At 42.2% G+C, this 13,265-nt stretch overlaps 1 protein-coding gene across 1 annotated transcript; it reads right to left on the bottom strand.

Annotated features, from left to right (window-relative positions):
• Positions 1–84: 84 nt before the first annotated feature.
• Positions 85–5,999, bottom strand: LOC109896699 (transcription termination factor 1-like). The gene is made up of 11 exons (XM_020491010.2): positions 5,753–5,999; positions 4,355–5,493; positions 3,620–3,747; positions 3,251–3,436; positions 3,006–3,084; positions 2,561–2,685; positions 1,985–2,180; positions 1,765–1,857; positions 1,505–1,570; positions 1,191–1,276; positions 85–576 (listed from the first exon to the last, which is right to left on the bottom strand). Exons 1-11 carry the CDS (start codon positions 5,816–5,818, stop codon positions 404–406), a joined length of 2,337 nt encoding a protein of 778 aa, XP_020346599.1. The 5' UTR covers positions 5,819–5,999; the 3' UTR covers positions 85–403.
• Between the last annotated feature and the right edge of the window lie 7,266 nt (positions 6,000–13,265).

Here is a 13,265-nt window from a genome sequence, read left to right as displayed (position 1 = left end):
CAGTTGTCAACTCTGTTAATTGTAGTCAATAGCTAAGAGGCTTTGGTTTAGTGATTATCATGAAAACATGGATGTAGACCGGCCAATCAAGGCAGAGCAACTTGACGCCAAGAGACATTTATTCTCAAATAAAATGGGATTCTATAAAAATGTCACCTGTCAGATTTTGCTAACATAATACAACTCTCATCTGAGTATTCATCAGATGCATTAAATCAAAGTGAATCATTATGGGGTGATGACATTGTAACGTCTTACAGATATCCAAATGAACATTTAGTAACAAATAAGTTGATCATCATTAACCACCTCCATGAAAGAGCTGAATCCTTAATTGTGAGACAGAGGGGCACACAGCTACCCCCACAGTGGGGCCTTAAGCCAGGTCCACGTGCTGTTTTCTTCAGCTGTTCTGAATGTCGCTGTAGTAGTCGCCATCCTCATTATCAAAGATCTCAGAGAGTAGGAAGAGCTCTTGAGGATCATTTCTGGACACCACCTCTCCTGACATTATCAGAACTTTGAGGCGCTCTTCACAATTGGGGAGAACTCTACTGTTGAGGAAGTAAATGATCTCTGAAAAGAAAACACAGAAATAAAATCTGTAAACGGTTCCAGCAAACAATGTGCGTGTGCCATTCGTTACAGAGACAGACCCTACCAAGCGGGACAGCAGTACGCCCATAGTGAAGATAAAGCAAGGTCATGAGCCTCCCACGTTCACTGGCTGGGATCATGGGTACTGGAGCAGTAATCCCATGGAACTAGGCACCCTAGTGCCTATATAGTGTGCTATTTTTGACCAGGGCCCATGGTCAAAAGGAGTGCACTTTATAGGGAATAGGTGTGATTTGGGACTAGATCAAAGCTCTCTTCCCCAAAGCACCATTATATTTAAATAGTACGGTCAAGGAGGACCAAGCAACATGTCGTCACTGTTCCTATTGATTCACAACTATTCTAACGAAATGCTAAAAACCTAGCGATAGAGCATTTTGGGTGGTCGTCTAAGCTGCTGCCTCAGGCTCACAGGTACTGTGTACTACCACTGTGAGCATGGGTTTGAATCTGACCCAGTCCTCTAGCACTCTCTCTATCCTGTCCAATAAACAAGAAATACAAAAGGAGTGAGACTGCCCTACTCATTAAAATAAGAGGATAGTGTTTGTATGACAGTAGCTTACACCTACCACAGAAGGACATGCTCTGCCACAACGGAACGTTGGCTACCTTTAGCCTGTAGTAGTGTGTCTGTACGTAGCGTGGAGTAACATCCCTTAAAATTTATAGAAATGTTAGCACATAGCAATACATTACATCGCATTCCACACTCCTAGAAAATGGAATACATTTGTAAAGGCTTTGTCATGCATTGATCTAATTCAATGACATCTCAGCGTTCTATTGAGAGACTTGCCAATGCTAAAAGTTACTACTGACACACGCAACAAGGCAATCCATGACACATTGTCTAAAACATCTGTGTTCAATAACAAACTCTTACCCAATTGTGTGAGCAATTTCTTCCCAGTTGATATCTGCAACATCTTCCACCTGCATTGCATTCAAGCTGAAAAGGTCAAAAATGACATGAATCAAGATTCACAATGCAACAGTTTCACATGCTGATATCAGATCTCCTGTGTATCAGGACAGTGCAGAAAGGTCCGAGTAACATCACTAGACCGGGCTAATAAATCTTAAACAAAGAATCAAAAAACAGATTCAACATCACATAGATTGAATGGAAATCAACACACTTACGCTTTGATCAAATCCACTTTGCCCTGTAATGATTTCGTGTGTCCACTGAATACTGGTTGTCCATATGCCATTTTGTGCTTCAAAACACCCAACCTGGAAAAGTTGTAACAAAGATACAGCCTCAAAAGTCAAGACGAAAGTTCTGAATCAATATTTGTGTAAACAATTCAATGACAATGGTTTTATTTTGTAACAGCTACCCCTGAAACTCCCCGCCCACCATTTTATTCGACACTGGGACCAGTGGCGCGTTTCAACCGTCTGGCACACATCTGTCCAGGGGATGTTGTTGTACAGCTGGTCTTTCCTGACGGTGGCCGGTCCACTGCCAGGCTCTGCCTGTCCCACCAGGTGCTTCCACACAGCTTCCATGAGTCTTTTCAGTTCTTCCTCGGTCCACGGACCTTTGTTTGCGGCTGAGAAATACACACCAAACAAAGCGTGAACATTGCCCCACGTCAAACAACACAAACAACCATTTCCCCAAAAGATGAGTGGAGCAGGATGTCCGGCAAGGATGTCAGAGTCAATATATTAAAGCTGTAATCTGAACTTGGTGAAACTGCTACATTTGTTTGGGATATTACAACAAACTTCTAACATCAGTTATTTTCCTTCGGCCATCCTTGCACGCGTGATAGAACTGCAGAATATGTACTGTGATTATATTTTGTACCGCAATGCTGGACATTCCTCTCTTCCGTTTCATCAACAAGACAAAAACAATAACTAAGGCGCTGGGGGGGGGGGGTGGCGATGAGTCACCTTATGCGGATTCCAGTTCCCAACGACTTACACATTTGAGCAAAACGTTTCTCTAGGGCCGATTCGCTTCGGCCAGTCAACGCCGAGATCTTCGCCCACTTGTTGCCGTGCAAAGTCTGTAGTTTTTTCAAAGTGTGAAGCTCTTCTTCGGTGAACCTTCGGTAAGGAAATCAAGGAAATAAGCATTCAAAGTGCCTCAATGTCTGCAAATATTAGCAAACCATAAAGTGGTTCATATCAGAACAATAGCACAGTTGTGAACACTAATTCAAGAAAATGTCAATTCAATATTACTATACTTTCGTACACTGTATTTAGAGGCAACATAACCAGGTCGCAATTGTAAATGAGAACTTGTTCTCAACTTGCCTACCTGGTTAAATAAAGGTGAAATACATTTTTTTAAATAACGTAAGCCGGGATAGCCGTTTATGACCGTGAAGGTCATTTCCTTATAGTAACTAGCCCCGTCTTACCTGCCCTTGTAGTTGCTGCCATCAAACATTTTCCTCCCACGTATATAGATTTGATGCCAAGGCCTCGGTATTCCTTCACCTGGAACAACAGGTTAGGAAGAGGTGAGATCAGTTTTCTGGGAAATTGCTTAGCATATTTTTTGGCCACTGTAGACAATGCTGAAGAACAGGGATGTAATGTGGATAAAAAGTGTCAAAGTGTCAAAGTTTTTTAATCGGATGAACCTGTCTACAAGACGACACACCTATTCTTTCATGGAATCTGTGCTGACACTTCAATTTCTTGATATTTGCTTCTTCCTCTTTGAAGCGCTGTGGATGGAAGAGCTCAGAGCCACTCTGAATCCCAGTGAGAGACAGGAAGTCGTAGACGTTACTCTTGAGTCGTTCGTTCTCCTGCGCATTGAATCTTCCACTTCGCAGGGAAAGGCCTGGGAACAACAGAAGATTCCACATGGGGTTAACTGACTGGGTCTAAAATGATAAAATATGATAATACAATCAGTCACATCTCTAAACACAGTAACATCTTACATATCATTGCTACAATGTTACATAATGCTGCGATAAACACGATTGATATTGAACCATGAGTGACTGAAGAATAAGCTTACCTTGTCTTCGGAATTCCTTGAATCGATCAAGATCATACTTTATCCTCTTACGGATCTCGTCAACAGACTTTGACTCAACATTGGGAATGAACTCTTTGAGATCATTCAGAGCCTGCCAGTCGTCCACACTGTAACATAGTGAGGGGAGAGAATCATACACGTGACGTCTTAACACACTTCTGAGTCGACAGAGCAAGAGAGACATGCCTTCCTCTCTCCACAGGAAGAGGTTCCAGATGAAATTCTGGTACACAGCATTCACAAAATGTCTGGTTTTCACCAGCAAATGCAACTGGGCGACTCCACAGTAACAGAGTGATGCAGGGACTCAAATTTCACTTTAAAATGTATGTCAAACAAGTTTTAACAAGTTCCACAGAATTTTTTTACAAACATACATTTATTTGAAAAACATTGCAGATACAAAGATTGGTAACAGAATGAGGGTTTGTGCAGCTGGTGCACTCATTCTGTAACCAATCTTTACCTCTGCACTGTTCAACAAGTAGCTTAAATGTGTGTTTGTAAAATATTCAGTGGAAATGGTTAAAAGTCATTGTTGTGCCTAGAGTTGTATGGATTGTTTAACTTTGCAACCATTGGTTTTTGTTGGGCATACATTACAATTATTGTGGATTTGCCCCACTGTCAATGGTTGTGTTCATTTGGGAAATCACTCTTTCAAAACATGCTAGATTCACACTTCAATACAAGTGAACCAGGTCTCCTACTCACACGAGAGTTTCTTTCTTTAGGCAGGGTTTGTTGTGTTGGGTCCCTGTCTCAACCATGGTTGAATGGGCGCCCTCTGTCTCACCGTTTGTTCCAGCATCATGAGTCCTGTTGTCATTTGGAACAGCTAAATCCAAAACATCTGCTGCAGAGTGGACACTGTCCATTCCCTTGTCTGACTCTCTGCGGTGTTGTTTCTTTCTCCCGCTGCCCTCCACAGCTGCAGACTCTCCATCCGTTTTTGGCCTCTTTGACTTCAATTTTCTTACAGTTTGTTCTTTTATACCTGGAAGGTCTGCTTTATCTGGACAATCGTTCAGTTCACTCTCTGTGTGTGTTTTCTTATTTCGTTTCCTTTTTTTTACATTCTCCTCTGCCTCAGTTACCACATTTTTACCTCTCTTGACCATTTCAGGGTGCTGTTCTATGATTTTTGGATCATCTGCTGTTCTTGAAACTGTCCGACAGCTTTCCGCTCCCTCCTCAAGTTCTGTTTGTCTGTTCTTGTGCTTCTTCTTACTCTTTCTGGCCTCATCTGGCGCAGTTACAGCTGAAACGCCTACTGAAGCCTTTGAGAGGACACTGTCTATCCTCCGTTCTGGCTCAATGTCATTATGTTTTCTCTTATTCCGGCGATTCATATTATTCTCATCAGCAATCACTAAATCCGCTCCCACCTGTTGTGTTTGAAGATTCTTTGACTTTCTCTTTGTTTTCCCTCCAGTTTGTTCCTCGGGATCTGGTACCTCCATTTCATCTTGAATAACATTTGGCTGCTTCTCTTCGTTTCCTTTTATACGTTTCTTCCTCGCTTTCTCCACCACTTCCAGCTCAGTCACTGTTTGCTCTTTATGTTTAGGGTCTTTACCTCTTTTCTCGACTGTCAACTGGTGACCATCCTTTTGGTTATGCTCAATTGCGGGTTCTTCTGGTCCCTGTTCAGATAGTGCTTTATTCTTTTTGGCTTTTATGAATCCCTCGACTGTATCAGGTGCCACTGATGAGATTAATTCAGGAGTGTCTTCAAATGTAAGAGGGGATATTCGACACATCTCAAGCACTATGAGATTCTCCCTAGCCCCCTGTTCAGTGGATGTTGAAGTCCCCAGCATGGTGGCTACAGCATAAACTGTTTTCTCTATCTGTAACAGAAAGACAATATTACTGTTTTTCCATTGTTTCCTAAATGTGACAGCATGGATAGGCATGAACTTTAGCAGCTATGTAACGTTAACTAGCTACCATAATTCGATTAGCAAAATAAGTTCATATTAAAACACAAGGTCACTTTTTTCGTACATACGCGCACAAGTGTGATCAATGTTGGGATAACCAGCTAGCTAGTGATAATCCATCCAAATAGACTAGCTAGCTGTGTAAATCAAATATGATAAAACTCACCAAATTCACCAGGTTGAACAAGTGGGGAACGTAACACCGTAACTTCTTCGTTGACAAAAGCGACATAGCCGGAAATGTAAATATCTTCTTTTGGTGTTAGCAATGTGTGTGACTGACCAAAGCTAGCTACTGCCACTCTGTGGTGGATGTATCATAGAAATATAACATATTGATCGAATTTGGAACATCTCACCCTGGCAATTTGACTGGTAAACTACACTCGCAATGGCTGCCCGCCTGGTATTCTGATCACGAGTCTCCCATCTGCATTCCCGTGTAATTCCCAACAATTAGGATTTGTAGGTCTAGATTAATATTCCGCTATGCAGTTGTGGAAAAAGTACCCAAATGTTACACTTGAGTAAAAGTATAGATACCTTTAATATTAAGTTACTCAAGTAAAAGTGAAAGTCAGCCAGTAAAATACTACTTGAGTAAAAGTCTAAAATTATTTGGTTTTAGATATACTTAAGTATCAAAAGTAAATGTAATTGCTAAAATATACTTAAGTATCAAAAGTAAAAGTAACATTTTAAATAAATTAAAATTCCTTATAACTTTAACTATTACTTCACTACATTCCTAAAGAAAATATTGTACTCTATACATTTTCTCTGACAACCAAAAGTTATTATTAATGTATCTCAAATCAAATCAAATGTATTTATAAAGCCCTTCGTACATCAGCTGATATCTCAAAGTGCTGTACAGAAACCCAGCCTAAAACCCCAAACAGCAAGCAATGCAGGTGTAGAAGCACGGTGGCTAGGAAAAACTCCCTAGAAAGGCCAAAACCTAGGAAGAAACCTAGAGAGGAACCAGGCTATGTGGGGTGGCCAGTCCTCTTCTGGCTGTGCCGGGTGGAGATTATAACAGAACATGGCCAAGATGTTCAAATGTTCATAAATGACCAGCATGGTCGAATAATAATAATAAGGCAGAACAGTTGAAACTGGAGCAGCAGCACGGCCAGGTGGACATGGGACAGCAAGGAGTCATCATGTCAGGTAGTCCTGGGCCATGGTCCTAGGGCTCAGGTCCTCCGAGAGAGAGAAAGAAAGAGAGAAAGAGAGAATTAGAGAGGGCACACTTAAATTCACACAGGACACCGAATAGGACAGGAGAAGTACTCCAGATATAACAAACTGACCCTAGCCCCCCGACACATAAACTACTGCAGCATAAATACTGGAGGCTGAGACAGGAGGGGTCAGGAGACACTGTGGCCCCATCCGAGGACACCCCCGGACAGGGCCAAACAGGAAGGATATAACCCCACCCACTTCTATACTTTTACACAAGTGTGACAATTGGGTACTTTTCCCACAACTGCATAAATTCATGCCTATCCATGCTGTCACATTTAGGAAACAATGGAGGAAAAAACTATTTAAGCAAAGCAGATGGCACAATTTCCTTTAAAAAAATGTATACCCCAAAAAATTACTTAAGTAGTACATTAAAGTATATTGACTTAAGTATTTTACACCACTGCTGCTATGACAACACTATAGTTAGGCAGATCATATTTTGAAGATTTCAGAGATCTGTTAATTGTGCTTCTGTTGATAAAATCTTTGAGATTGGAGAACTTTTATGTGGTGATTTTAAGACGGTAAATACAGTCAGCAATGGCCAGCGATGAGTGGTGTGTGTTATAGACGGATATAAATAGATTTTGGTATGCTATTTCTATAGGCTTAACTCGGGTATAAGTCATTATAATAGCCTATATTTTTGTTCTAAAGTAAATGTAGATATACTTTACAGTATTAGTCTACACAGCCTGAAAATGGTTTGGATTGGTTTGATAAAAGTAATCCATGCCACAGTGCTCGGTCTGATGTCAGGTCTGAATACTTGAGAACATGTAGCCTACCGTCTGGAGAGTAACTTAAAGATTTGTAATTGAAGAGAGAAGTTGTCCTGACATTTCATATACCTATCCACCATGACTTACACAGTCAATACATTGGCAGCCTTTCAACATTAGGATACAATATTTTCTCTAGCCTAGATAGGCTATCAATTTACCTCTCTCACACACAACATGGGCAGTTTAAATTGTTCAACAATATTATTTATTAAAGATGATCACAAAGAATGTGTTGTTAACTCTGCATTATAGTATAGCGTATTTATTTTGGACAAAAGCCACAAAACTAGTGTATGACTGAGTCAGTCAGCTTTATGCTGAAAAAAATCACACTTGACTCAAGTCATTAATAGCTCAGGTCTTGAAAATATGAGCCAAAAGCAGCACCAACCTTTTCCCCCTCAGTATCCAATGTGTATATATGACCCTGTGAGCACCGCCTGACACCGATGGACGTCAAGTGATTTGGTCATTTTGCTCACAGGGGAGACTCATATATACGATTTGCTTGTCAGTTTTTCCTCCCTGTACTTTCTTTCATTCAGTTTATTCTTCACATAGGCAAAGAATGACTCCATGTTTCAGAAATGTTACAAAGCCTACTATCAATCCTTTCCCCTGCATCCTCCTCCTATCCCACAACAAGTGGGAAGGGTGCAATTGCAACCCGCATGTGGGCATTCCGGCATCTGCAGGAACCCCTCTTTATACTTCTATTGGTATGTTAGGACAGGCGGGAGGCGGGGGTGCTCCAGTACAGAAGGTGCTGTTAATGCACAATAATGTTGGATGCCAACAGCCTATAAACCCCACAGAAGGGGGCAAAAATGGTAGCTAGCACCGGTAGACAGTGTCCTTCGCACCCGTCTGCCAGGCACTGTTTTCCCGCAGTTCTGTTAACAACGCTGACGGCAGGTGTTCGGCAGACGGGAGCGAAGGACACTGTGCTAACTTTGCCCATACAAAAAAAGATTGCAGTCATAGTGCAGTGTAACTGCAGGACACTGCAGTAAAACTGCAGAATGCTGCAAATACTGCATCCTGTACTGCAGTAATTATGCAGTGTAACTGCAGTTACAGTGCAGTATAACTGCAGTACATTGCAGTTATTCTGCAATTACTGCGTCCAAAATATCACAGTCGATTGCAGTTATTGCATTTTTACTGCAGTTTCAATACTTTTTTTGTCAAGGAGCCAGCTAGCCTTAAAGACTCCATTACACAGCAGATGGGAGGTGACGAAGGGTGATAGCTAGCTAATTAGCAAGCACACAATGTCATTAACTAACAAGCTAGACAGTACCCAGTGTCGCCCTAGCCTCCGGCCTGCTGTGACACTGTGTGCCAGCTAGCTAACTATCAAGCTAGCACATGGTGTCGCTAACTATCAAGCTAGCTATCGCACTCTGTCACCCCAGCCTCCCGCCTGCTGTGTTAGCGGGAGGCGGGGACGACCGGTAGACAGGTGTGGAATCATGTAGTAACCAAAGAAGTATTAAACAAATCAAAATATATTTTATATTTGAGATTCTTCAAAGTAGCCACCCTTTGCCTTGATGACAGCTTTGCACACTCTTGGTTTCAGAACCTCACGTTACAAAGCCTACTACCACTCCTTCCGCTGCATGTTTACCACTGTACATAGGCTACTTTGAAGAATCGCAGATATAAAATATATTTTGATTTGTTTACCACTTTTTGGTTACTACATGATTCCATAGGTGTTATTTCATCGTTTTGATGTCTTCACTATTATTCTACAATGTAGAAAATAGTACAAATAAAGAAAAACCCTTGAATTACTAGGTGTGTCCAAACTTTTAACTGGTACTGTACATGTAATGACAGCTTCAATGTGGACGAGCCTATGTGTTTTAAATGACTGAAAACTTCAGTGCGGTCAACACTACATTTGACACCACCCACACATTACAGTCAATCATCTTTCCGTCCTCCAGGAATCTGAGGCAACTATGATCTAGTCTAGTAAGTTACCTCCCTGCTACCCAGAGGATTTTACAGTAGTTAGTGAACATGGCCCAGAGGATGTTACAGTAGTTAGTGAACATGGCCCAGAGGGTGTAACAGCTAGCACAAGCTCTGTCCAATTGGTTGTTGATCATTGCTAGACAACCATTTTCAGGTCTTGCCACAGATTTTCAAGTACAGTGGCTTGCGAAAGTATCCACCCCCTTGGCATTTTTCCTATTTTGTTGCCGTACAACCTGGAATTAAAATGTATTTTTTGGGGGGGGGTTGTATCATTTGATTTACACAACATGCCTACCACTTTGAAGATGTTAAATATTTTTTATTGTGAAACAAACAACAAACTATTCACCCCCCAAAGTCAATACTTTGCAGAGCCACCTTTTGCAGCAATTACAGCTGCAAATCTCTTGGGGTATGTCTCTATAAGTTTAGCACATCTAGCCACTGGGATTTTTGCCCATTCTTCAAGGAAAAACTGCTCCAGCTCCTTCAAGTTGGATGGGTTCCACTTGTGTACAACAATCTTTAAGTCATACCACAGGTTCTCAAATGGATTGAGGTCTGTGCTTTGACTAAGCCATTCCAAGACAGTTAAATGTCTCCCTTAAACCACTCGAGTGTTGCTTTAGCAGTATGCTTAGGGTCATTGTCCTGCTGGAAGGTGGACCACCGTCCCAGTCTGAAATCTCTGGAAGACTGAAACAGGTTTCCCTCAAGAATATCCCTGTATTTAGTACCATCCATCATTCCTTCAATTCTGACCAGTTTCCCAGTCCCCGCCTTTTGGCAAACACCAAACATGTTTGCTTATTTTTTTCTGCCCACTCTTCCGTAAAGCTCAGCTCTGTGGAGTGTACGACTTAAAGTGGTCCTATGGACAGATACTCCAATCTCCACTGTAGAGCTTTGCAGCTCCTTCAGGGTTATTTTTGGTCTCTTTGTTGCCTCTCTGATTAATGCTCTCCTTGCCTGGTCGGTGAGTTTTGGTGGGCGGCCCTTTCTTGGCAGGTTTGTTGTGGTGTTACTGGGTGTATTGATACACCATCCAAAGTGTAATTAATAACTTCACCATGCTCAATGGGATAATCAATGTCTGCTTTTTCCCTTCCCATCTACCAATAGGTGCCTTTCTTTGCGAAGGCATTGGTAAACCCTCCTGGTCTTTGTGGTTGAATGTGTGTTAGAAATTCACTTCTCGACTGAGGGACCGTACAGATAATTGCATGTGTGGGTTACAGAGATGAGGTAATCATTCAAAAATCATGTTAAACACTATTATTTCACACAGAGTGAGTCCATGCAACATAGTAATGGCTGGAACAGAAACAAATTGAATCGTATCGAACACAGCAAACACATGGTTTACAGGTGTTTGACACCATTCGAGTCACTCTCCATTCCAGCCATTGCTTTGAGCCGTTCTCCCCTCAGAAGCCTCCTGTGATATACAGGTAACTTCCAAAATAATGGCCTCCCGAGTGGCACAGCGGTCCAAGGCACTGCAGTGCTTGAGGCATCACTACAGATGTCCTTGTCCCATCGTGCTCTAGCAACTCCTGTGGCGGGCCGGGCGCATGCACGCTGACACAGTCGCCAGGTATTTCAAAGGAAAAAGTACTAGAAAAGGAAACAGAAAAACATGGTAATTATCTCAGCTTCTAATTAGGAGTGTTTCAACCCCCTTTCACACTTTAATTCTAAATGTTATTTGTCCCTCAGCATTAGTCCACAGGATAAAATCAGTATGTGTCACGTTCTGACCTTAGTTCTTTTGTTATGTCTATGTTTTAGTATGGTCAGGGCGTGAGTTGGGTGGGTTGTCTATGTTCGTTTTTCTATGATTTGCTATTTGTGTGTTTGTCCTGGTATGGTTCTCAATCAGAGGCAGCTGTCAATCGTTGTCCCTGATTGAGAACCATATTTAGTGAGCCTGTTTTCTATTGTGTTTCGTGGGTGATTATTTTCTGTTTTCTGTTGTGTCTGCACCAGCCAGAACTGTTTTCGGGCGTTCTCTTTGTTAGTTTTGTTATTTCCGAGTTCATTTAATAAATATGGACACATACCACGCTGCACTTTGGTCCTCACCTTCTTCCATCAACGGCCGTTACAGTATGAGGTTGTTTGTCTATCTGTGTCTGCCTTTGCTGTGTGTTTTTGGATTCATGTGAATGTGTGTTTTTTGCTCTGTGCTGTGGACTTCCAATTGTGTCTTTTTAAATTTCCCATGGGAGGCAGGCTTCTGTGTCAGGTCCCCAGTAATACAGAGAGCAGAGAGGCTGTTGAACTGCTGCAGAGAGCTCTGGACTTGTACATCTGCTTCCTGGGGTCTGATCACACACTGACCAGAGACTTACAACAGTAAGACCCAGTGCAGGATTGAAAGTTTAGCCACACCTCAAACAGCAACTGGGTTGGTAAGAGAATATCTGACCGATGCAATCGCTTGCCAAATGATCAACACTGCATATTGAACATAAACTATAGCAAACTGCAAAACATGGGGTCTAGATTGGAGTTGATTGTTGTGTCCCAGGACCTCAAGTAAAGAATCTTAAACTAACAGAGTTGAACCTAGTCCTTTTAGGGTTTTAAACACAGAATCAAGGAGAACTTTGACCCCTTGTGTCTTCAGGTCCAGACCCCTCTCCCACCTCTCCACTAGGAGACTAAGCAGGGGGACCAGACCCAACACAGCCACACCCCTCCACTCCCACCTGGCCTGGTACAGGGGTACCACACACACCCCTCTGGACCCCTCTGTAAACAGATCCCTGTCAGCCCCATCCATCAAGACCCTCCACACGCAGCCAGAAACAGATCGAGAACAGGAACCAGTCAAGAACCACTGACAGAACCACCTGTCTTCTCCAAGACCATGGCCTGCCTTCCAGATCAAAGTGTTCAAGGCCACAGACTCAGAAACTTGATCTTAGAACTCAAACTCAGACCTGCTTCAGCACCGGGCCTTCGTTCTATAGACAGGACCCGGGTGCTGCATAGTGCAGGCTGGTGCCACCAACCAGGCAGGTACGTTCTAGAGGAACGGACAGTCATAACATTGAAAAGAGAGATTGGATTCCCTCTGTACACAGAGAAGCACACCGCTGGTGAGACAGACAGGCCAGGGACAGGGAGGAGAGACAGTCTTATTCCACCAGGTGGCACTAGAGACTAGGGAAAGAGTCAGAGCGAAGAAGACCATACTTTCATCATGACCACTGTTTTTCATGTACGTATATTTAACTAGGCAAGTCAGTTAATAACACATTTTTATTAACAATGACTGCCTACCAAGGAATAGTGAGTTAACGGCCTTGTTCGGGAGCAGAACAACAGAATTTTACCTTGTCAGCTCTGGGATTCAATCCAGCAACCTTTCGGTTATAGCCCAACACGCTAACCACTAGGCTACCTGCCCCCCCAATTTCTTTCAACTGCTATTGTTTAAATACATTCCTCTGATTAATGTCCCTATATGGGCAATTGATTATTTCAAGATATCGAATCAAATCAATTCACGTTTTATTTGTTACGAATACAACAGGTGTAGACCTTACAGGGAAATGCTTACTTACAAGCCTTTAACCAACAATGCCGGTTTAAAAATACCTATATTAAAAAAAAAGAAATAAAAGTAACAAATAA

The sequence above is a fragment of the Oncorhynchus kisutch genome, linkage group LG9 (genome assembly GCF_002021735.2).
Source record: "Oncorhynchus kisutch isolate 150728-3 linkage group LG9, Okis_V2, whole genome shotgun sequence".
NCBI classification, from domain to species: Eukaryota; Metazoa; Chordata; class Actinopteri; order Salmoniformes; family Salmonidae; genus Oncorhynchus; species Oncorhynchus kisutch.
Note: the sequence above shows the minus strand (reverse complement) of the source record. Positions and strands in the feature narration are given on the sequence as shown.

Coding starts and splice junctions, on each gene's coding strand:
- LOC109896699 (XM_020491010.2), bottom strand. CDS start 5,818: ATGTCGCTTTTGTCAACGAAGAAGTTACGGTGTTACGTTCCCCACTTG. Junction 3,085..3,250: donor CAGATTCCATGAAAGAATAG/GTGTGTCGTCTT, acceptor CTGTTGTTCCAG/GTGAAGGAATACCGAGGCCT. Junction 2,686..3,005: donor GGCAGCAACTACAAGGGCAG/GTAAGACGGGGC, acceptor TCCTTACCGAAG/GTTCACCGAAGAAGAGCTTC.